This window comes from Tyto alba, unplaced genomic scaffold, assembly GCF_018691265.1.
Source record: "Tyto alba isolate M040663 unplaced genomic scaffold, T.alba_DEE_v4.0 Super-Scaffold_20000042, whole genome shotgun sequence".
Taxonomy (NCBI): Eukaryota; Metazoa; Chordata; class Aves; order Strigiformes; family Tytonidae; genus Tyto; species Tyto alba.
The window spans coordinates 6440148-6463877 of record NW_024881293.1 but is presented as its reverse complement, the minus strand read 5'-3'; the positions used below and the strand labels follow the sequence as shown (position 1 = coordinate 6463877).

The following is a 23730-nucleotide window of genomic DNA, read 5'->3' as shown; positions in this document are numbered from 1 at the left end:
GCTGGGAATTACAGTCTGTTATTCTCTTGCCTCATAGCTCAAGGCTATATTTAGTAGTTCAAGTTGCAACAGATCTGGAAGTTGTTCCCTTTAGCTGCAGCAGAAGGCTAATGCTGTGATCGAGAGTGTTGTTTTGTAAGTGGTGACTTCAGTGTGCAAGTTTTCCGTCACGATCACAACTGAACCAGTCGGTGCAGTATTGCAGGGATATCTTGACTGTCACTGTATGTGTCAATTTTAGAAAGACCCCCAAGCCTTTTTGCTGGAGAGAACCTCACAATCTGTATGTTTTTAGTGCTTGACTTTTACCTGAATCTTAGATCTTGGTGCAGAACTTGTGCATGTGATTCCTGGGATGCAGTAAGTGGCATTTCCTTTTGGGGGGGAAGATACTGTCATTTAAAACATGCAGCTGTCAAGATAAAATTATTGCAGCACCTTTATTTGCTGATTCTGCAATTGGATCTTTGCTGAGTGTTCTCTCCAGGACTCTCTGAAATACAAAAGATAATGTCTGAATTTGTGTCAGGCCATTGGGGCTGGAGATCCATGCAAATGTTGAAATCTTCTGACTGCACACAGAGTTTGCAGCTCCAGAATTACAGGTCTGAGAGCTTCATTGAATTGTCAAAGGTTTTTAAAGCACTGAGGATCTGTTGATTTCAATGGAGTTGTCTCTTTAGAGTCTGGGTATAAATGACTGAAAATAATAATGAAATCATGAGATGTTTCCTATTGCTGAAAGGTGAAGGGAGGACAAATGCATCAGGAGTTAAATGAATATTTTAAATTTTTTTTCTTTCCAATCATAGGGAAGGGGTAAAGATTGCCTAATGTACTGCTAGCCATTGACAGTGCAAATAAATGTGGAGAAAGAAGAGAATGCTCACTCCTTCTTTAAAAAAATGTATTAAAATGTGAAAATGTAGGTAATAGTGGTGGTGTTATTTATTCCTAATTTTCCAAAAGTATGATGAAAAGAAACTCATTGTCCATTTGTTCTTTTGTTCTCCTCTCCTCTCTTCTCCTTCCTAACCATTTTTTTCCCCTCATAGTGTGATACTGTTTCATGTGTAGTCAGTTGCTTTGTGGCTATTGTGTTGGGTTTTTGTTTGTTTGTTTGTTTGTTTGTTTTGTTTGTTTTGTTTTTTTTTTTGTTTTTTGTTTTTTGTTTTTTTACACAGCAACAAGAAAGATGAAAACATAAATAAAGGAAAATGTGGTTGTGGAACCACAGATATTTATTGAATTTGACTGGACTTCAGGTTGGCTTTTTTGAAGCTTAGAGATTGTCAAAACCAAATTGTCTCTGTTCTCCTGTGTAGGGACTTGAGGCCAGAAATCTACTTCTGCTACAAATATACTGTTTGATTTGGTATAAACGTACCATCCTATCTCCCTCTGCCCCTATTTAGACAGTCCCCACTCTGAAGAGCTTTCCTGTGTGTTTGTATAGTGACTTGTTCAAAAGGTTCCCAATTTTGGTTGGACCCCTTTGGTAACAAAACGGATGTCTTGAGTATTCACATCCATATGTAGTAATAAATCCTTACATTTAGGACCAAACCTGGTGTTTTTGCAGCTGAGTGACTTTCTGTTAGTTAGCTCAGTTCCTTCAAGCTGTATGTTAAAAAAAATAAAAACCAAAGAAAAACCCCAGCCAATTCTCCCTGACCTGGACACCCACCTTTGTGAATATCCCTGGCTCTTCAGAATCATGAAACAAACCCTTTCTTGGACAAGTGACTCCCAGGACTCAGTAGAAATACTCTGTTGGTCTCGGCTGTCTTACAGCTTTAGTTTATTTGGGTCTAGGCAGAAATAGGAGAGCTCTGCATTTAAAGGAAGCCACTGGCATGTGAACGTTGATGCTATTCCTCTAACTCTGATAAATAGAGTACTAGGGATTAAGTGAATTAAGGTAAACTCTGTCCTGGACTACTTCTTTCTTGAAATAAGAGACTAAAATGGGTTGAAACGTCTTGCAAGCAAGCTGTGTTGTGTGGGAGTACTTCTGTACATGAGGCTGCCTGAAACAGGAATTTGACAAGTCCTGCATTTGAATGCTTGCATTTCAGCCCTATTTGAGCCTTTGCTTCTAGGATTAGAAGAATCCACAAGAATCTTGCTACAAGAAAGGCAGCAGTAGCATTTGAAGAGATGTTTGTGCAGGGCTTCAGGTTTCAATAATTGCTATATAAGATGTGTGGTATAGTCTGAGATTCTCGGTGCTGCTGGGCCTGGGGCTGCCTTGCTTCTGCCAGATGCTGGGCTTAGTGTGTGCTCCAATATGCAGATTAAAAAAAAAAAAAAAAGGCTCGAAAGGAAGCTTGTCCTTAAGGTCTACTCTCTAGGCAGCAGTCATTCATGTCCTATTGGGGAAGTGAGGAGATGAGAGTCCTTTATAATGGTGACTCTGTGGGCTCCTGTTTTGAAGAGTGATGTCATTCTTACTCTTAATCAGAGAAACCAACTGGGGAGATAACTGCTCTGCATTTCATGTGTATCTCCTTACTAGAGATAACCAGACCAAAGTGTTGTAATAGATAGCGGGGACCATTTCTGTCCTGTCTTGTGGGTCATCATCAACAAGAGAGAATCCATCACAGCACTGATTCAGAAGTGCTTCATTTTACACAGGAACTACTGAACTGTAACAATGAAGCAGCTCAGCTGCTTTACCAAATCCTATAGTCAGGTTTTCAGAATTAGCAGAGTTCAATGGTTCTGATTTAAAATTAAGTAATAAAGCACGTGTTGAAACTGAGGCACCACTCAGGCTGGTTTCTGAAACGGTGATTCTTTTAAAATTTCTCATTTGACGGTCTCTTCAGAAGCCACCAGCAATGTCTATTTCTTCTCTAAAGACAAAAAATGCTGTCTGAGTGACCGTGGCCTTGTATAAATGAGGGAGGTTTGCTAAGGAAGCTGATGCAAATGCAGGGTTTTCTTAATCTTTGCTGCTTTAAATTGAAACTCTCCAGCTTAAAGCAGTCCTAAAAAATACAGTTTAAAGTGCCTTGCTGAAAGATGACATTTGTAATTGGTTTGTAGAGTTAGAAGCTGCTCACTGGGGGCTTGTTGTGAAGAGTGCTTCAAGGGAGTAACTAATTACTCCCGGTAGTACTGAACCACTAGTTGGTTTTGAACCTGCTCTTTTCATCTGGATGAATCTAAAGGAAGAGACTCTGGTGTAGTCAACAGTGCCCTTGTTTCCAGATCCTGGATGGGATTGAGAGAGGCCGTCTAGAGTCCGCTCAGCTGTGCAGGCTACTTGGTCCAGGAGTTACACGAGAACTGGAGGCTTACCTGGCCTTCAGCAGACCTGATAAAGATCTTGCTGACTTAAAATGTGATTATTTTCTAAGAGGATGAGTGAGCACTAAATTGTTTGAAGAATTCAGAATATTTTTTTGTTGCTGGAAGTACATGTATGTGGTTATGACTGGCTAATTTGATGAATATGAGGTTGTTAAATGGGGGCTGTGTTGGTTGCTGTGCTAGTTAGAAGAACAGAAACATCTGAAGTAACTTCAGTTGCTGCTGAATTAGAAGCTTGGAATTAAGTCTAATGAAATGGGAACATTTCTGTTTTCTCAATAGTTGTGTCATTTATATTTGGCTATGACCAATCTTAAACTGCTGAAACAAATGCCGATTCTGAGATACTGAGTCACAGTGTCTTCAGAATTGAAAACCTTATGAAAACCCTTATGCTAGTAAAACAAATTGCTCATTTTATTCTCCTTAATTATAAGGGCTTGAAGCCTTCAGAACGGCTCCTAGCTGAATGCTCTATTGGCACGGCATCTGTTTAAAAAGGAATGGCTAAGTGGGGGGGACTTGAAGCCGGAGCTGCACCTCAGTATGTGGCCGTGTCAGCGCTTCCCCTGACAGGGGCCAGCCCTCAGCCTTGCTAACCAGTTTGAAACAGGGAGCAAGAGGGGTGTGTGGCTAGCGAGAGTGGGAAGAGAGCTTGAGTTAATGAAGCTTGAGATGCTTATCTGACATACAGGAGATGAGGGTTCAGTATGAAGCTTGACCACAATGCCTTGGGGGGAAGGTGCTGTGTCTGGGCTCCAAATCCAGTCTTGGAAATTGAGGTCATAGTCTTTTCTTTGCTGACATAGTAGCCTCAACTTGTGATCTCTGCCACAGAGATGGCACAGCACAGTAGGATTTTAATCACCATCAAATCTTTAAAAATTATGGTGAGGTGTAAAAAATTCTAGGTGAGATTGCGCCTACCAATTTGTTATGGTTGTTTGCAGAGGTACGGTTCTACCCTTTATTTTTACTTGCTCCCTTCATTCTAATAGTCACATATTCTTTAAACATAGAAGACTTACTGATACCAACATTTTAGTAAAAATTTGTATTTTTCCTGGACCATTTAAGAAAACCACTGTCCCTTGTGATCTGATATAATTTCAAACTCTTGATTTTTTTCCTATTGTTTGTTTGTTTGTTTTTTTTTTCCAGGGTGGTAAAGGAGGAGATCTCAGATGACAATGCAAAGCTACCTTGCTTCAATGGAAGAGTGGTGTCCTGGGTACGTTGGCTCATGTGTCTGTATGCATATGGTGTTTGATACAGCGGGCACAGTAGTTAGTACATGGATCCTGATTTTTGGAAGTGTCTTGAACTCAAATTACACAGAAGCAAAGGTTTCGTTTTTCATTATATCTGTAACATCCTGTTATTAAGAAATCTATTTTAAAAATTAGAGTGAAATCCACAAGGGTGTGCAGGGCCAAAAAGGTGGTTTAAACATGAAAACTTTAAAGTTAGTAACATGTTGTGTTGTATCTTCTTTCCCACTGTTGTCTCTCTTCCTTGCCTTCTAAGTTTTACTGAATCTGATGGAGGGCTCTCAATTAATGCTGTAAAACCTCACAAATAAGGCTAGACTTCTAAAAACATATACTTGCTTACATCTTGTTGAAACCTATAAGAGCCAAGCTCAAATAATTGTTTAAAAAAAAAAATTAAAAATTTGTCCCACAACATAGGGTTAAATGTAGCAGGCAGCTTGCTGTCAGTAGGAGGGTAGAAGCACACTTTTGTCTGTTACACAGTTAATAGTCTGAGTTCTGCCAAATCATTGAGTTTTAATACTGTCACTAAATAGCCAAACCAACTTATTCAAAACCAGCTAAACGTGATATTCTAGGGGATTTTGGTTATGTTATTTTAATTTCAATGTATCAGTATTGTGGTGGTGCCTAGAAGGTTTAAATGAGGTTTAAATCTCTGAGCTAAACATTGTGCCTGCATTCAGTAAAAAGACACAAAAATTTATAGCTGTAGAAAAATAAGCAGGGCAGAGGAATTTGGGCTGTAATTTGTCCAGTTATGGAAGAATTCACTGATCCAGCTGTTCATCCCTGTTACTGTGCTGCTCAGCAGGTCACATCTCCCTTATTCTTTCTCATGTCTGTTTTTCATATGTTTATTTCTCCAGTATGCCATAATATTTGTTTGTCACCTAACTACAGTTATTAATTACTCTCTCCTAACTGTTGCACAGCCCTTCAGGTTGCTTCCCATTTAATGAACAGGTGACCTGCACTCCATGCTGAGCTGAGTGCTGAACAGCAGCATACAGTTTGTGTTGTTACTCTAATAGTTGGTTGCTTCTCCACATGCCTAGTTCTTTAGCCATGTTATGATCTACTTAGTGGAGATGCCATAGAAGTCTGTTGCTCCCCAGGATTACTGTATGAAATATAGTAATTCCCATTTTCAGATTATGTTTGGGTCACAGATAAACCCAGAGATAAATTTGGTGTTTGGTCATTTCATGAACATATTTCTCTGCCTGGGAATAGGAGGTTTACCACTGTTAATGTTGATTAAAATGGTTGTGCAACTTTAGGCAGAAAAGAGGGCACTAGTACTTGGGAGCTTAAACCAAAAAAAGCGTTTGGGACATAGTCTGTGATTTTAATTAATACTCTTTCAAGCTGACCTTACCATCTTGGGTATCAGAAACACAATAGAAGACAAAGAGAATTGTCTGTTTCCTCCAGAATTCAGGTTTGTCTCGAGTATGAAATGACTTTTGTTAAGGGCTTGGCTTCAACAACTGATACAAGTAGGGTTAGAAATCATAATACCATGATGTGAGAACTCTGCTGAAGTAACTAGAGATGTTGGACAGCCTTTCAGCATCGGATATATGTTTGCAGTCTTCCTACTTCTGGTAGAATGAAGGTAAGCAAGAAAGTAGTAGTAGTTAAGTAGGTTTACAAGAGTTTTTTCCAACTGTACAGTTAGGACAACTGGGTCTACTTGGATTCTCAGCTGGAATGAACTGCCATGTTTCCCATCTATTTCTTCAGTCCTATGCTGATTTTAGGAGTTGAAGGTTTTGCATACATGTTTGCAACCAGTACCCCTAAAATAGTTACACAGAAGTTACACAGAATAAGGAAATTTGTCTGGGCCTTTCATATAATTGTGCTGGGTAGCTTAAAGTTTCCAAGCCTGGCTTCTTCCAAACAGGATTATGTGTGCTTCCACTAGAATCATAGAATTGTATAATGGTTTGTGTGGGAAAGGACCTTAAAGATGATCTAGTTCCAAACCCCTTGCCATGGATCCAGGATCTGCTTCATGATCTTGCTGGGCACAGAGGTGAGACTGACTGGCCTGTGGTTCCCTGGGTCTTCCTTTTTGCCCTTTTTAAAAAGGAGGTTATGCTTTCCCTTTCCCAGTCAGCAGGAACCTCACCGACTGTCACAGCTTCTCAAATATGATGGATAATGGCTTAGCCACTTCATCCGCCTGTTCCCTCAGGATCCATGGATGCATCATATCAGGTCCCATGAACTTGTGCACCTTCAGGTTCCTCAGATGGTTTCGAAATCAAATCTAGTATTGATTGCATGCTGTTGCCCACAGTAGAGTGCATGCACTCATTCTATTGTTGCGTAAGAAAAGTGTAATGTATCTTTTAAACATCATTGATCGGGAGATTGTTCTTAAGTAATGGTGCCTTGTGGTCTGTCAGATACAGCCCCTGTTGGGTTCTAAGCAGCTGAAGATGATCATTTGAGGGCAAGGGCTGGCAAATGAGTTAAGGTCAGCTGTATCATACAATATTATCACTTCTTTCTGCTCTGTTGATTGATTTTAATTTTAAGGTGCTCAGACTCTGGCAACTGTTTAGTCCCAACAGGTTCTTAGTATTAGGCAAGCAAAGCACATAGTTTTCTAATGCATGAACTTAACCTTAGTCCTCCTACACACCCAAATGTGTACAGAATATTAAGCGCTTACTTGATTCTGTATTAAAGTAAGGTATTAAAAATTGGAAGAATGTTCTTCCTTCAGTCTGTACTCTCTTAAAAGTTAGCTGTTTTGTCACTAGGAAATGCATTCAGAAGGAAAAGATACTTTTTTTTTGTAGGACCTCCATACCTTGTGTTTGGCCTTTGTGCTCCAACCTTTTGACTTGGCAGCAATACCTGAGTAATAACCAGTGTGACTTTCAAAGCTGTTTCTAGAATTTAGCCGCGTATTTCAACCCAGCAGTGGGTATTAGGCAACTAAATGCCTTGGCTTGAAAATCAATGAGTGTTTCAAAGCAAAGTTACGCTGATATAAACCTGCACTGCTGGGCCAGTGCTCAAGGGAAAGAAATGAGCACAACAGAGATCTGCCTTCTTGCCTTCACAAAGGAAGGAAGATCCCCATGTGTTGTGTTCCATGGAGGAATAAATTGGTTGTCAAAAGAAGCATTCGTTCTCCAGAATAAACCCACTGGCATTAGAGAATAAAATTAATATTTAAACAAACAAATAGGTCTTTGAGACCTGATGGTCTACCTAGAATACTGTGGGAGACAGCACGAGATTTTGTCTTAATGAGGTTGTTGGCCTTCATCCATTTTTTTGTGGGAACTGAACATATGATGGTGTTTTCTAAGTCATGGCTGAACATACGTGCTAATGGCCACTGGTGTGGTATGAAGTTCTTTTTTCTTTGAAGGGCTGGAGATGGCTGAAGGGCTCACTGCTGCTGAATATGCTACTTTCAGGATGCACTTGAGCTACGAATGTTGGTGGTGCTGTTTTTGTCTTCAGTCCAGGGATTACTGTGGGCTATATTATGGTGTTCTAACAGTATGGGAATAGATTGTACAAAAAGGGATTTCTTGTGTAATTGAGAAGTTGAAGAGAGCATCCTGAAAGCTTCAGATAAAAAAAGGCTATGAAAATGTCATTTTTGTTGCCATAACGTGAGAGCAGTGTCTGTTTTAAAAGCAAAGGGGTTAGAAATAAATAGTAGCTCTTATCAGGAGAGCAAATTAATCCTGAGAACCCCTTTTCTCCTTCTCAGTATGTAACATTTGCACTGTATTTACTCCTCAGTGTCATTTCCTCCCTGTTTTTTTCTCCTTTCTCCCATGCTGCTGAACTGATAAATATTAATTCAGACAACAGGCTGATATTCAGATTGCTCTCTGCATCACTGAATTGGGTTTCTTCTTCCCAGTACATTCAGGAGCATGGAAGTGTTTGTTTTATCTATGAGGTCTAGTTAAAGAATGTATCTTTTGCATTGGTGATTCAATACACTGATGATTCATTCTGAACATGTATACAGTATTCGGGCTCTTTTGTGCAGCAAAATATGACTGAGGTTGTTCCAACAAGGGCCAGCATTCTTGGAGTTTAAGTAAAAACAAACCCCCAACCCCAAACTATTCCACATGAATAAGCATGTGGATTATTTCATTCCCCCTTACATCCCAATTCTTTAACCTCTTCTTCCTTCCCTCTCCCAACCAAAAACCCAAGGGCATTTGATCTCAAGTTGAGACCTGAATTCTTTTCCCAGCTTCTTAAATAATATGAAATATGAAAATATATGCCTTTTCTGTTTTCCTGCTGATAAACAGGAGAATATGAAGAACAGTAAGATCAGAACAATATATATATGTACACACACTAGAGTTAAATGTTCTAATTCTGTGATTGTTACTCTTTTAATTTCAGAGAAACATTATAATTTCTGAAATGCATTTTAAGAATGAATTCAATTTATTGTGACTCCTGTTCCAGTATAAGTTGCTGGCTGCTTTCCAAACGTAGAAGAATACAGAATCCTTGCTCCAAGAATTTGTACCTTGTTTCAGATCTTCCCACCCATTCCTATTTTTTACATTACAGTTTTGCTTGGAGGCTGCAACCAAGACCAGTGTGTCCACTCTTGTCTTTCTCCTCGTGCCGTGCAATCTGCACGGGCATGGTGGGAGACATGGTTGCTGATCCAGGCACCTAAATGTTGTATTTTCTTTGTATTTGCTTCTTCCTTATTATGGGTGGGAACTGAGACACAGAAGTTTATGTGGGTTTTTTCTTCTCCTTCAAGGTCATGTAGAAAGTCTTCTGCAACTGGCAGCAGATATCTCTCATAGTCTGATTACTTCATCTTAAAATCTTCCTTCTTGCCAGTTTTTAAAAAGGAGTGTACAGACAAGTTTAAGTTGAAGGTAGCTTTTTAAAGAACGGAACATTTTATTTTCCTGAACCTTTGATGGTGGACAGCAAGTTGACTGTGAGCCAGCAATGGGCCTTTGCAGGAACGAAGGTGGGCAGCATCCCGCACTGCATCGGGAGGGGCATTGCCAGCATTGTGGCAGAGGTGATCCTTCCCCTCTAGTCAGCACTAGTGAGGACCCACCTGAAGTGCAGCGTCCAGGAGACCTGGACACCCTGGAACAAGTCTAGAAAAGGGCCTCGAAGATGGTTAAGGGACAAGAGCATCTTGTATACAAGGAGAGCTGGGACGAGCAGAGTTGGGACTGTTTAACCTCAAGAAGAGAAGACATGAGGAGATCTTATCAAAACCTGATGTGGGGAGTAAAGCAAATGGAGCTAGTCTTAACAGCACTAGGGTTAGGACAAGAGACAGTAGGCACAAGTTAAAATAAAGGAAATTCCATTCAAGCATAAACAACCCTTTTTTACTCTGAGGGTGGCAAACCACAGCTTGCCCAGAGATGTGCTGTCTTCATGCTTGGAGATACCTCAAACCTGACTGAACAAGGTCCTTAGCAGTTTGTTCTTGCTGACCCTGTGCTGAGCAGGGTGGTTGCACTAGACAGTCTCCAGAGGTCCATTGCAATGTCAACTGTTCGCTGAATGGATTTACTGCTTTTTCTCTAGCTTCTCTGATACTTGCATCATGCTCTTCAATGATAGGACTAAGGCAGTTTCCCATCTACCTTTAATAGACAATCTAAAGACAAATTTGGTTTTCCTAGGGCAGAACACAATCCCTCCTTCATTTCTTATATCTTTTCTTTGGGAGAAGAATGAGTTTAATTTGCCTTTCTTCCTTAGGTGAAATAACATTAGTTAGATGATAAGTAGTGAAATAGTTTTTCTTCTTAATACCAACCCGGGAACTTACCACACAAGAATCAGTTAGGTCTGAGTCAGTTGCCAAGTCTCTAATAGTGAGAATGGTGCTATTGCAAAGATCTAAAAGCAAAATTTAGATGTGTGGCTTAAATGAATCATTTCAGAGAATTGGTACTGTAGAGCCTTTTGTGAGTGCTGTGCCAGCATAGGCTCTTCACAGACTCCGCTGCTCAGCAGCAGATGACATAATGTGTTATAAACCTATCTCCTTCAGCTGAGGGAGAGACTGTTGCAGGTAGTATGGATAGATATATTGCTTCAAAAGAGTCTTTCCTCCCTTCCCACCCATCAGCTTCTTTCTAAATGTATATGCATATCCCACTAGTTTGGATTCAGTTCATAGCTCTTTCCTCAGAGATCATAGAGTGCACCTTTTGCAGATGATGTTGACAAGGGCTTCTGTTCAATCTGCTGAACAATCAGCTGAAACATCTGTGTCTGACCCACATTACGAATTGCAAATTACTTTTTCCACACTAACACCCATAAAATTGCAGTGCTTATCTGCCTCTATTTGCTGCTAATTACTGGAGGAGTTTTATGTAAATCTTACTGTAAGTTAATTGTTCACAGTTTTGAACCCTTTAATATCCTGTTCACTGGAATTTAACAGATAATTGCATACATATCTTTCAGGGCTAGCAAAGTTAGTTTTTACCTTTTGGAAAAAATGTGTTTTGGGCAGGGCTGTTTCCTTGTCTAGTTTTTAACGTAATGAGCCCGAGCTTTCTTTGTCTCCCCTGTTATAAAATGTGCATCAGCTGGTAACAGACGGTTTGGGATTACTTCCACAAAAGCATCTGTGATAATTGTTGTCCTCACTATAAATTACTGCAATGTATAGGTGTGTACTTTGTATTGAGACAACATATTTAAAGTTGGAACATTAAGTGCACACGATATAGTTTAGCTGTATCTTCCCCCACAAGTCCTCTCCTGCCTGATACTGTGGCTACTTTGAAGTTTACAAGATGACTGACATCTAGAAATTTGAGATTTTCACCTTTTATAGTAACATTTGAATCCTTCTGTTAGTCGTAGGTAGGAACTTTGATCTTGGTGTCATATGCAGGACTGATTTCCATAAGGGAAAATGTTCAAGGGAGGATCTGCAAGTCTTTAGTTGTTACTTACTTTTGCTGCCCTGAGAACTCAACATACAGCTAGATTAGTATTGAATTAGAAACACTGCTCCTAATTAGCTATTTAAAACTCCTCCCCACCCCTTCTGTGCCCTGCTTGTTTTTCTCCTCTGCATCTTAGATCTTGTCCTTTTGATTTCAGGGTGGTGTTTTCATTTTTGTTGTTGTTGTTGTTTTATTTTTTTTGTTTGGTTTTTTGTTTGTTTGGTTTGGTTTTGTGTGTGGGGGGGTGTTGTTTTTTTTTTTTTTTTAAAGACTAAATAATTTGGGACAGAGGGCTACTACTTACAGGATTCCTTTTCAGTGTCTGACCTTTTAGGATTTTCAACAGTATAGAGACTAACACTAATTGTATGGCAGAGTTCTTAATCTACTAGTTATTACTGTAAATGCATTTACACAAACACACCTTCTGCAAGAAATAGCTGACACATGCTTGCTCTGCTAACACATGTGGAAAAATAGCTTGTAGGGAAGAGAATACCTTACCTTCAGGCTTTTTGCAAAAGCTTAAAATGTTTTTCTGTTCTCTTTGCACGGTCCAGGGACAGCCTCCCAGTGGAAGCTGGGAACGTGGAAAGAATTGGCTTGTGGTTGCTGCCAGATTGGAGCCAGCCGAGTGGCCTCCGCCAGCAGTTTGCACAAAGTCGGTTGGCTGTTATCTGTGTTTTTTAGGAAGAGGTTTGCAACATCTGGGAACAATTCCCTGACTGGCTGTGGGGAATGTGCACTATTTCCTATTGGCTGGCAGTGATGTCATAGCCTTGTGTGAGTCTTTTTTTTGTTCTTTTTTTCCCCTATTATCAGGGTGCCAACAGATAATACTTGTCCTGTTTGTACATAAGCTTTTTGGACACTGTATTTGCGATTGCAATTAAAATTGTTGAGTAGAACCATTTAGTCTTCTACCATACAAGGCAACACAGGAGCTTCGGGATTGTTAAATGATCTTTGGCAAAGTTCATTGTTGCCTTTCGGCACAGAACTGAGGCAGTGAATGAAAATCCCCACAAGCAGATTCTTCTTGATTTCTTATATGTAAAATGACTGATTTCAGGACCTGCTTCTTCTCTTCACAGATACATATATTCTCATTCATCTGCTGATAGACTGAATTATCACAGAGGAAAAAAATAGAGCTTTGCATGAAATCTGACCCAAAGTGAAGACAATATTAAGAAATATTGTATCATCTTCCGTAATGTTTAGAGCTTATTTATAAGGGAGGTGGCATCACTGAAAGTGTTCCTCAGCTTTAAGGTACCTTATTGGGGAAGGATCCGTGGCAGTCTGATAAAGTCCCTGCTGACTGGAGAAGGGGAAATATAACCCCAATTTTTAAAAAGAAGAAAAAAGGAATACCCAGGGAACCATGGGCCAGTCAGTCTCACCTCTGTGCCCAGCAAGATCATGGAGTGGATCGTCCTGGAAACTCTGCTAGGGCACATGGAAAATGAGGTGATTGGTGATGGCCAACGTGGCTTCACCAAGGTCAAATCGTGCCTGATGTATTTGGTGCCCTTCTACAATGGGGTTACAGCGCTGGTGGGTAAGAGAAGAGCAACAGACTTCACCTGCCTGGGCTTGTGCAAAGCATCTGACGCTGTTCCACACAACACCCTGGTCTGTAAATTGGAGAGTCGTGGATCTGATGGATGGACACTCGGTGAAGGAATTGGCTGGATGGTCACACTCAAAGAGTTGTGGTCAACGGCTCGATGGCCAAGGGCAGAGCAGTGACGAGCGCCGTTCCTCAGGGGCCGGGGCTGGGCCCGGCGCTGTTTAACACCTTTGTTGGTGACACGGACAGTGGGATCGATGCACCCTCAGCAAGTTCACCCACGACCCCGAGCTTTGTGGTGCGGGGACACGCGGGAGGGCAGGGATGCCATCCCGAGGGACCTGGGCAGGCTGGAGAGGGGGGCCCGGGCAAACCTCATGGAGTGCAACAAGGCCAAGGGCAAGGCCCTGCCCAGGGGCCGGGGCAATCCCCAGCACAAACCCAGGCTGGGCGAGGAGCGGCTGGAGAGCAGCCCCAAGGAGAGGGACTGGGGGTGCTGGTGGGGGGAAAACTGCCCGTGAGCCAGCACCGTGCGCTCGCAGCCCAGAACCCACCCGTGCCCTGGGCTGCAGCCAGAGCAGGGGGGGCAGCAGGGCCAGGGAGGGGATTCTCCCCCTCTGCTCCGCTCTGGGGAGACCCCCCTGCAGTGCTGGGGCCAGCTCGGGGGCCCCCAACAGCAGAAGGACACAGGAGCTGCTCGAGCGGGGCCAGAGGAGGCCACGAAGATGCTGGGGGGGCTGGAGCAGCTCCCCTGGGAGGCCGGGCTGAGAGAGTTGGGGGGGTTCAGCCTGGAGAAGAGAAGGTTCCGGGGAGACCTTCGAGCGGCCTCCCAGGGCTTAAAGGGGGGACAGGAAAGGTGGGGGGGGACTCTGGATCAGGGGGTGGGGGTAGGACGAGGAGTGACAGGTTTAAACTGAAAGAGGGGAGATTTAGGTTAGATCTAAGGCAGAAATTGTTCCCTGTGTGTGGGGTGAGGCGCTGGCCCAGGGTGCCCAGAGCAGCTGTGGCTGCCCCCTCCCTGGAAGGGTTCAAGGCCAGGTTGGACGGGGCTGGGAGCCCCCTGGGCTGGGGGAAGGGGTCCCTGCCCGGGGCAGGGGGTTGGAACTACGTGGTCCCTTCCAACCCAACCCATTCTGTGATTCTATGATTTTATGATCAGAGTCCTTGTATGGGAGAACAAAATTCCTTTAAAGGGTGGCTGGTGCTGGAGTGCTAGGATCTCTATGAGAAAGAGATGGGGAAAAAGCAAACAGGTTAACATGAAGAAAAAGTAAAAGAATATGCTGAGTAAGGAAGCTTCAAGGCTCTACAGTCTTATGGGATTCTCTTTGCTAATTAATATTGGGTGGTTCTGGTCTGATACACACAAAAATCCTCAAGTTAGATTTAATCCAGGTTTGAATTGAAAGATGCTGTCATATTTCTAACTGCGATCAGCACCAGGCGGAGGAAAGGCCTGGAAGGAAATCTTACTTCCTCAGTCATGTGGCAGAAATAGTTGCTATCATTTGCAGAAACATCGGTACACTCTACTCGGGTCTCTGCATTGCTCTGATGTACACTGGTACCTGTCTTTAGCTGGGGTGAGAAATGTGTAAGCTCTCAGAGAAAGACACCAGCCTGCTGAAAAAATCTGGAAGAGTGAGACATGGAAATAGGATTATAGGATTGCAGATCCTTTTTTTCCCCTCCCATTCTTACTCCACGTGTTTTCCAAGAGGCAGGTAATCCTGTGTTTAAAGAGAACTTGGTGCTAAGTGTCAGACAGTGAAACTGAATTTGTTTTACAGCTAGCCTGCTGAACTGTGCCATAAACAAACACCTGAGATACTTAACAGAATCTGGGACTAATCTGAGATACTGTATTTCATGAAGATACAATATCTTAACAGAATCTGGGACTAATCTGAGATACTGTATTTCATGAAGATACAATATCTTCTTTAAATGACAGAAGGTGGCAGATGATAAAATCACAGAATTAGCAATTTTATTTTGAAACTCAGTCTGCATCTTTCTGGCTCTGAACACTGAAGAAGGTCACCCTTTACCTGGCAGCCACAGATTTCTTCAAGTTGTTCCTTTTAGCTTATTAACAGGTTCCAATTTCCAGGCTATATAAGCTTGATCCTGTGTTCTCTGAGTATCTGTGGTCCATGGTTGGAGCAAACCCCAAACAAATGTACTGTAGTTTTCAGGAGGAAAAGAGGGGGAAGCCTAATCTACCCGGCATAGACAATTTCTCATTACAAAAATAAACATCATGTTCCTGATAGGCTTTTGCAGGCCTTCTGGCAATGTGGAGTCCTGTTGCCTTTGACAGAATTCCTGGTGGAATAAAAGGCCTCATCAGTAAGTCCTTTTGTGCAATTGGTCCTTTGAGAGCTGCTTTCGTGTGGATAATGGGCCACGTCTCAGAAGCTTTGACTTGGGATTTGAGATGTCTGTGACTTTATAGGAAATAATTACTTTCAGCTCGTAGATGAATGTGGCTGTGCTGAAGTTGCTGTCAAAAATACAAATGGCTCGTTTGGGGTATTTCTTTAGTTACTGTTAGCAGTCCCTCACCTCTCCCTGAGCTAAGAGAAATACCAAGAGCTGCTGCTACTCTCAGTAATAGTGAGAATTTAAATATTGTAGTTTTCGTGCTGGTAGACTAATAAATATTTAGCCAGATGAGAATATGAGACCAGAGTTTACCAGCGTTTGCTCCTTACACTTCCCATAGTGGTTCTTGTTGTCTGGTGTCTTCAGCCATGAACGTTGAACAGACTGATTCCTTGAGCTGGCTTAATGCCTGTGTGTTTGTTAAGATGTCTGCTGATTGTTGAACTCTATAAAAGGCAGTGCTTGCCATAATTAAGTGAAAAACATAAGCAAGTGTGGTGGAGAGGAGGAAAAAGAGAAACCGAGCTACAGAGAGGGGAAGCAATTGATCCAAGGACTCCCTGAAATGGGAAGAAAATGAGGCTCTCCTGTTGCTGTAACCATTCACTGCTGGGTGTTACTGTTTGGCTCTGAGTGGGGAGCTCAAGTTTTGCTTGCATTTGAGTCCAGCCATCTTCCTATTAATTGCTCTTCAATCACTTGTTTACAACACGCAGAATGGACTGGTGTGAAGTTTGCTTTTGTGCCTGTACTGGGGCCTTTAGATTGCAAGTCTAGTTGCTGAAGTGAGCAGTGTTGATACAAACAGTGAACTGAACGCTTCTGCAAATGAGTTCCAAGATGATTGTTTCTTAGCAGATGTCTAGCAACGCTGGGTAACCTCCTCTAGCACAGAAAGAAACGTGCACATTTTGTCAGCATGAATAGGCTGCGTGTTTTGTTACTGCAGTGTAGAATAGTGAACTTGCACAGCACACTGTTATTTGTAGTCATGAATTGGAAGTGGCTGTGTGGGAATCACTGGGAATATCAGAAGAACATAAGAGTCTTTTCTAACATACCAGGGTCGATATGCTTTCTCCACTTCTGGGAAAGATTTAGTAGCGAGTGTGATGGTGGCACCTCAGTTGAAAAAACAAACAGCATTCAGTATGATGGAATGAACTGAATCAACAGTTGCAATTAGTTCCACACTTCTTTATTAACTTCCTCCATGTGCACGGCACAGAAGGCATCCACGTTTCACCCTGAAATGCCGTCCTTTGGGGTGGAACCCGACAACTGTTTTACAGCCCACAGGCATGCTCTTGAACAGCACACAGTACCAACACAGTGCAAGTAAAGAAATGGATTAAAATGCTACTGCCAGTCAAAACTGCAGGGGAAGCTTGATGGGTGAAATATAATTATCGGGGCTGGCTTCTGGCCAGGAAGCCGGGGTTAACACGGCTTTTCTTGCGGAAACACAGCGAGAAGTCTGTAATGTGGCAGTCCAATAGTGCATTACCTTCTCCGTTCAAAGTGATATAATCTTGGAGCATTTTATTCCTACCATAGGTTGTCAAAGAAAAGGACACAATTTATCCTAAAGCTGATAGGTTATTTAATGACTTAGAGAGTGTCACTCACTGTTGGAAGAAATGAGGAACTCCCATCAAGCACGGCAGAGCAGGGTGCAGCAATTCTGTATGTAGCCAGGGCAGTGACATGTGAATTCTGTTAACAAGTGTACACCCCCACAGAATTCTTCCCCTTCTGCAGTCACAGTCAAACCCTCATCAAATCAAAGGCATTTTGTGAGGTGCCTGGAAAGAGGTGGAGCTGCCAACTCACCCAGCTGAGTCCAGTATTCCATTGCGTTAGGTGTTACACTACCTTTCTGATCCTTTTGACATTTGGGAAAAATCAGCTAGACATTACAGTCTTAATAATCTTGCTGCATATGTCATCTTCTAGGGCAGATTTTCACTTCTAGCACAGCGAATGTTTTTCTAATGCTCTTTTGTGGTGTTTTTGTTAATTTGGTCTGCAGCGATCAATTTATGAAAGCTCTGATGGAGGGTGCTTCACTTGTAACCAGACAGAGATCTGGACAGTCTGTGTTTTGTTTTAACAACACAATTGCTTCAAGCTCTCTTGCTTAAATCCCTGAAGTCAGGAGCTCCCAGGTCCTGGTTATCATAAGAGTAAGATCATATTAGGCAACCTATTTAAACTGTAACACTCTTGGAGTTTATTTAGTTATTTGTTTGTTTGTTTATTTATTTATTATTCTTCAGGGGCAAAATTTCACCCCAACGATGTTTCTAAATGCCAGTAAGTGTAGTTTGTGTGGAAATGCCTGAGCCAGGCTACAACTAGCAGTACAGCCAGTGCAGTGGGGATCTTAACTTGGGAAGGTAAACGTGAGAAGTTCTGCACTGGCCATTGCGTTATCGTGGCAGTTGTGCTTATGATTTGCTACTTGAAATCTGAAAGACCTTTATCTAGGATTAAGAAGCTACTTGGAAACAGGAGATATTGCTACTATCTTTTATTGGGTTTGAATATATCTTGAGTTCACTATATCTGGTAGTGAACTGATTCGAGTTTAAAGTCGTGTATTTCCTGAATGCAGCCGCAAGATTAGTATGGGTAATTTCTGCAGCCCCCTTCCCTTTATAATGGTAATGGCATAGTCTGAGGCTGTTTGTGACTAATCCCACCGAAGGTCAATAAGAAGTGGGTATCCAGTGCTTTATCCTTCAGGAAATCACAGCCCAGGGGCGATATTCACAGAGTTACTTTGCTGCAGTGGATTTGCTTCTGCTCAGCAGCAGTCCCGAGATGATCTGCAACCTCGATCAGTACAGCGGGTTTGCCTTCATAGTGGGGCCTGCATTGCCAAGACTTCTTCCTCCAGGAGCAGGGAGATACTAAAGAACAAATATCCTGAAATATGGAAAGGATTTGTCTTGTTGGCTCATCTCTCTTTTTGCAGAAAGATCATCTTTGAGACAGGTGTTGCCATCAGCAGAAAGGCTTAAAGAAGGAATGTGTTTTCCTGCTTTCAGATAACTTAGGTCAGATGCTTATTTGCATAGCTTGATACAATTTAAAATGTGAAGGCTGAGGGGATGTATAGATCTTGCCTACACTAATTTTTTTTGTGGTTTTTTTTTTTCCCTCTTCTTTTTATCCCTTGATTTGATTTTGTTAGTGAAAGCACTTGCACAGAGATTCCTCAGGGCTGAGACATTCTTGCATCTCCATAATGCCAACATGCTTTCTAAACATCTCCCATTAACTTCCTCACCTGAAAGAAAGAAACCTTAATTATCAAGTTATTAGGAAAGCTCATGTTATTTTTCCCTTCAGTGTTTCCTCTGTTGCTATTGCTTTGGTGATAAGAGTTTAAATAATGCAGCTGACTCCATGTGGTGCTGGAGAACTGTTTTGTCTTCAGGCGGTTCCTTTTTGACAGTCTGTGTGTGTTTGCCTTCTCATATTTATGGTATGTGCTCCTAAGAGTAATACACTGCATTTCTGAATGCTAGTCCCCTCCTATCCTGTTCTCTCTCCTTCTCCATCCCCTTCTTTAGCAGCTAATGTCTGTCTGATGATTATATAGAATTAGTCCTTGATAAATTAACCAATTATAGCTGGAATTTCTTCTATAGGGCTAGTTCTTCCACAGCTAAAAATAGAAGGAAGCTGAGACCTTGTTGCCTCTTAGTGAAAGGTAATAATCTATATCGTTATTTGAGCATTTATTTAATTAAAGTCTGTAATAATATTGTTTAAAGAGACTAGGCAAAGTGATTAGATGGCTCAGGGGATTGGTAATAGGATATAAATCTTTTCTCTAGGTCACTAGTTCAAGTCTAACTTCTGTTGGCAGTGGCCAGAAAGTGTTGTGTGTGGTCTGTGGACTGTTGAAATACATGGATCGTTTTTAGCTTCCTTTCTGACTGGGAGGAGGTTTTTCCCTCCATTCTTGCAAAAACATTCAAAATATAGTAAGGAAAGTACGGAATTAGGTTAGGATTTGCTTTCAGGACTGCTGTAGACCGCCCGAATGAGGCGGAGCAAGTTCCTTCATTTTGCCTTGGTTTATTCTCAGTGCGGTGGTATCAGCGATGCTGCCTCCCTGCCTTTTTCTTGGCCTTGTCTGTCTGAAGTGTCGGCAGTCCTTGGTGGGGTTTGTCTGCACAGGATGCCCAGATGAATGGGAGATAAATTTTGGTACTAAAAATCTAAAACTTTTTGTACTAATCATCTAAAATACTGACCAAGTCTTTCAGTTCGTGGAATCCTGTTTTAGTTTTGGGCAAAACTTCTCATGTTGGTCATCTGCCTTCCTGGTTTGAATAGTAGAGGACTGGAATCTCTTTTTCCACTTAATCTAGCAAGTGAAGTTGAATTAGAACTGGAACTGCTGGTTGGCAATCACCACGCTGTGTTTGCAGAGATAAATTAAAGGAACCTTGGATCAGTGCATATTGTTTTTCTATAGTGGTGTTTTATCAAGTGCATGGTGGTTCTACCCTAGGTTTTAAGTTGCATATAAGCATGTTAATTATTTTAATCTCAGTTGTGCAAAATCAGTAGTATCCTGTCTTTCTGGGTTAAGAAACTGAAGCACAAATGCTCATTTTCTTAGAAAAGATTTGTTGAATCATTGGTAGAGAAGGGACCTGCTCTGTCTGGTTCCTGGGTGTACACTTCAGCCAGGAGTTTTTTCCAGCACTAGTAAGATTTAAAAAAAACCAAACCAAACCAATGTGGAAAGCCAGTTTCACTTAGATGTACAAAAGGATCCTTGAACAGAAAGCATCCATGTCTGTCTTTTTTTTTTTTTTTTAATACAGAAAAATAGAAACTAGGTAGATAAGTGGATAGAATCAGATCTTAGTTAAATATAGGATTTTCTGTCAATCCGTATATTACCAGGAGTGTGGGATAGGGAGAGAGACTTATTCTTCTTTTTCTTGTCTGTTTATTTGCTGATTAAAGATGTCACACTAGCTATACCGAATGGAGATAGTCTTTCTGTCGTGAATTTATTGGAAGTAAGATTGAGTATCGTAAGCCTCCTGTGTACCGTGACCATGCCTATGATCCGTTACCTGGGAGCATCCCTATTAATGATTGAGGATGTTGATAGGAAATAGAAATAATACATGCTAGTGTAAGTTGTTATATGGAGAATTTACACCCTGCCTTGTAACGGGACTGGAATATATAATTCCCAAACACACCAGGCTATGTATAGATGCTCGGTGTTTGTAATGAGAAGATTGATTATTGCAGCGTATCTTCTATTACCTATTTCCATGTGAGCGCTGTGTTGAGTGCTCTGCAGCCTTTCCTTCTACCCTGGTTGCCAGGTTGTCAAGCACCTTCAGCTTCTATGAATGTAAATGTCCCTGTCAGAGGAGTTTTGAAGGTAATTGTTACTACAGTGTAGTTTTGTAAAAGTTTTCGGGTCATTATGATTTATAGAAGAGTGCATACTGAATATCCTGGTTTTCATGGCATGATTGGAAAATTACTTTTCTTATCTCCATCTCTAACTTAAGGGAACATTAAGAAACAAAATGGGCACAAGAGATACCAGTATGATGAACATCAGGAATCTGGTCCTCCTCCTGAAGTATATGGCTGTTGAGATTCAGTGGATTTTGGTTTTAATTCAGACTCTTAATAGGGATGGCGGCAACTCTGAGGTTTGGTGATTGGTCCAGACCAGATCATAAATTTTCAGGGGTTTTGAAGGTCTTTGTATAAGAAGTTATACCGTGTGTGGTCTGTCATACTGTCAAGTTTCAGCATTTGCTTTTTATTTTTGTCATGACAAAACCAGACTGAGACTGCAGCCTTACAATGTGCGTGCATTTTGCAAGGAATGCTGACAACTTGCACGCTTAGGTGACTCAGAGAATGCTGTAACAACAAGTTACAAGAAAAATTGCACTCCCTGCCTGGTGTGCTTGTTTGTTCTGAGTTCAGAAAAATTCTGTGGTGCTTGCAGGAATTTTGTGCATATCCTAGCTGATGATGTTTTCATGTTGAGATTGAATGTAACCTGATTTAATGAACGTTTGGCAGGAATCCATGCACCTAGACACTAAGCACTTCCTTTCCTCTAGTTTCCCCTAGATCTCACAGAATATTTAGCAAAGCAGTGGTTGAAGACCTTGTGTCAGAGTGGAGAAATCTGTACAAGTGTATGTAATTCTCTTCTTTCTCTTGACAGCTGGTCCTGGCTGAAAGCTCCCACTCTGACACAGGCTCCCAGTGCACTGAGAGCCACACAGACCTTCCGCCGCCCATTGAGAGAACAGGCGGCATTGGAGACTCCCGGCCTCCATCATTCCAGTAAGAGCAAGTTGTCTTTTTTTTTTTTTTATTTTAAACAAAAAAATGCAATTCCTGATTGTTTCTTCCCCACACTTCTCCCTGCTGCTGCAAACGAGCTATTTATTGTTATTGTTAGAAAAATAATATACTTATTAGAACGGAGGAATTAAAAGGGGGATGGGAAGAAAAAACACCTGTCATTGTTAGAATGGAATATATGTCCTGCATATCTCATTTTGAAACCCACTCTAGAAGAGTTAAATAACAAGGGAGCCCAAAATGCTTTTGTTAGTGTACAGATGACAACTTTTTATTACTGAGTTATACATAATTATGTAGTATTCAGGGCCAGAAGAACAGTGATATCAAGAGCAAAAATTTCCATAAGGAATAATGCCTCCTCCATGCACACGCAGAGGCTAGTGGCTTGAAGTGTATATAGTCAGACTGGGAGTCATCTGGTTTAATGGTAGCCTTGTTATTACTATCATGTGTACAGAGCCAATGTATATCCTTAGAATACCTTCATTTTCCTGGAGGCTCTCTGATTTTACACAAGGAGGACTTAAAGCAGGACTTGGTTCTAGCTGTGATCTTACTATATGTTTGGAAAAGGAAATGTGGTCTTGATTTGCCCTGTGTCATGTGTTTCCATTGCTTTCTGGGATATCTATTGCCTGGAAGAGCCCTTAGTGTTGTGTATGTCTTTTACAGATAAATGCCTTCTAGAGGGGATAAGAAATTGTGGGAAATACTAACCCTGCCTGACTCTGTGTGTCTCGCAAGGGCTTTACTGCCCTCGTGTGTTTATGAATTGCTTTATGTTGGCTGGGAGAGGCCTGTATGAGTGCAGTCACGTGGCCTGCAAATATAACTAGTTCTTTGTCTTCCGGAGCTACACCTACATGTAATAGCTGCAAGATCAAACTTTATTTAAAAAAATAATTGCACTGTAAGTTAGGCACAAGTCTGTGTCTGGAACCACTGCTAATACCTGTATGTACTCAGACCGATGAAATGTAGGCTGTGCTCTGCTGATGCACCTGCCGTCTTCTATACTATTCTAAAAATCTTGTCTGTATCTTCATGCCATCAGTCAGCACACTGCTGCGACTGATGGTGTCTTTATATTACACAGCAACAGTGGAAATCCTCAGAGAGGTGAAGTAACTTCTGAGTCAGGAGCAGCAAGACGGGAGGTTGTTCTTTCTGGCCGTGTTCTTATTCCTAGATAAACCACCTTCCTTTTTTCTCTCTCCCTCACCCCTTTTTTCTTTCTTGTTTTAAACTGCAGTGGAGATTCTGGCCTGTGGGGAGGTCTTCTGGACTAAAACGTGTTCTCCCGTAATACCTTTTTTGAATTTCTTCACAATTGAATGTCTTAACAATTTGCAGTGGTTTTTGCTGTTGTGTTTTATTTTTTCAGTCCAGAAGAGAGCCTAATGATGACCTAGGTTTATTTCCATAAAACATGGCAGAATCTCAGTTATTTGGCTTGAAGCCCTTAATTCTGTTTTGCTATTAGAATTTAACTTTGAAACATACCCACTCCAGGTTTAAAGATTCCAAGTGATAAAGAATCCACTGTATTTTGAAATTACTTGTTTCGCTTGGATAAACTAAGTTGAGCTGCTCAAGTCTTTCATTGTAAGGCGTGGCTTCCAGAACTTGAATCATGACTGCAGTTCTCTTTTGATCACTTACAATTCTCCAGCAATTTTTGAAAATTGCGTTTCTTGTGATTTTTGGTGTTGTGATTCTGCAATAGTGTGTTCGGTGCCATTTCTTCATACCGTCTCCTTGAATAGTATTTCCATTTAAAAGATGAATAGTGCAACCCTGTAACTTTCACGACTGTAAC

The 23730-nt window shown here is 41.5% G+C and overlaps 1 protein-coding gene across 3 annotated transcripts in view; it reads left to right on the top strand.

Annotated features, from left to right (window-relative positions):
• The window catches only part of DVL1 (dishevelled segment polarity protein 1), a 105723-nt gene that overhangs the window by 34183 nt on the left and 47810 nt on the right, over positions 1–23730 (top strand). For all 3 annotated transcript variants that reach the window (XM_042794488.1, XM_033007578.2, XM_042794490.1), the window contains exons 2-3: positions 4483–4552; positions 21766–21887. In XM_042794488.1, coding sequence (XP_042650422.1) covers positions 4483–4552; positions 21766–21887 — 192 coding nt within the window. The remainder of the gene's footprint in view (positions 1–4482; positions 4553–21765; positions 21888–23730) is intronic.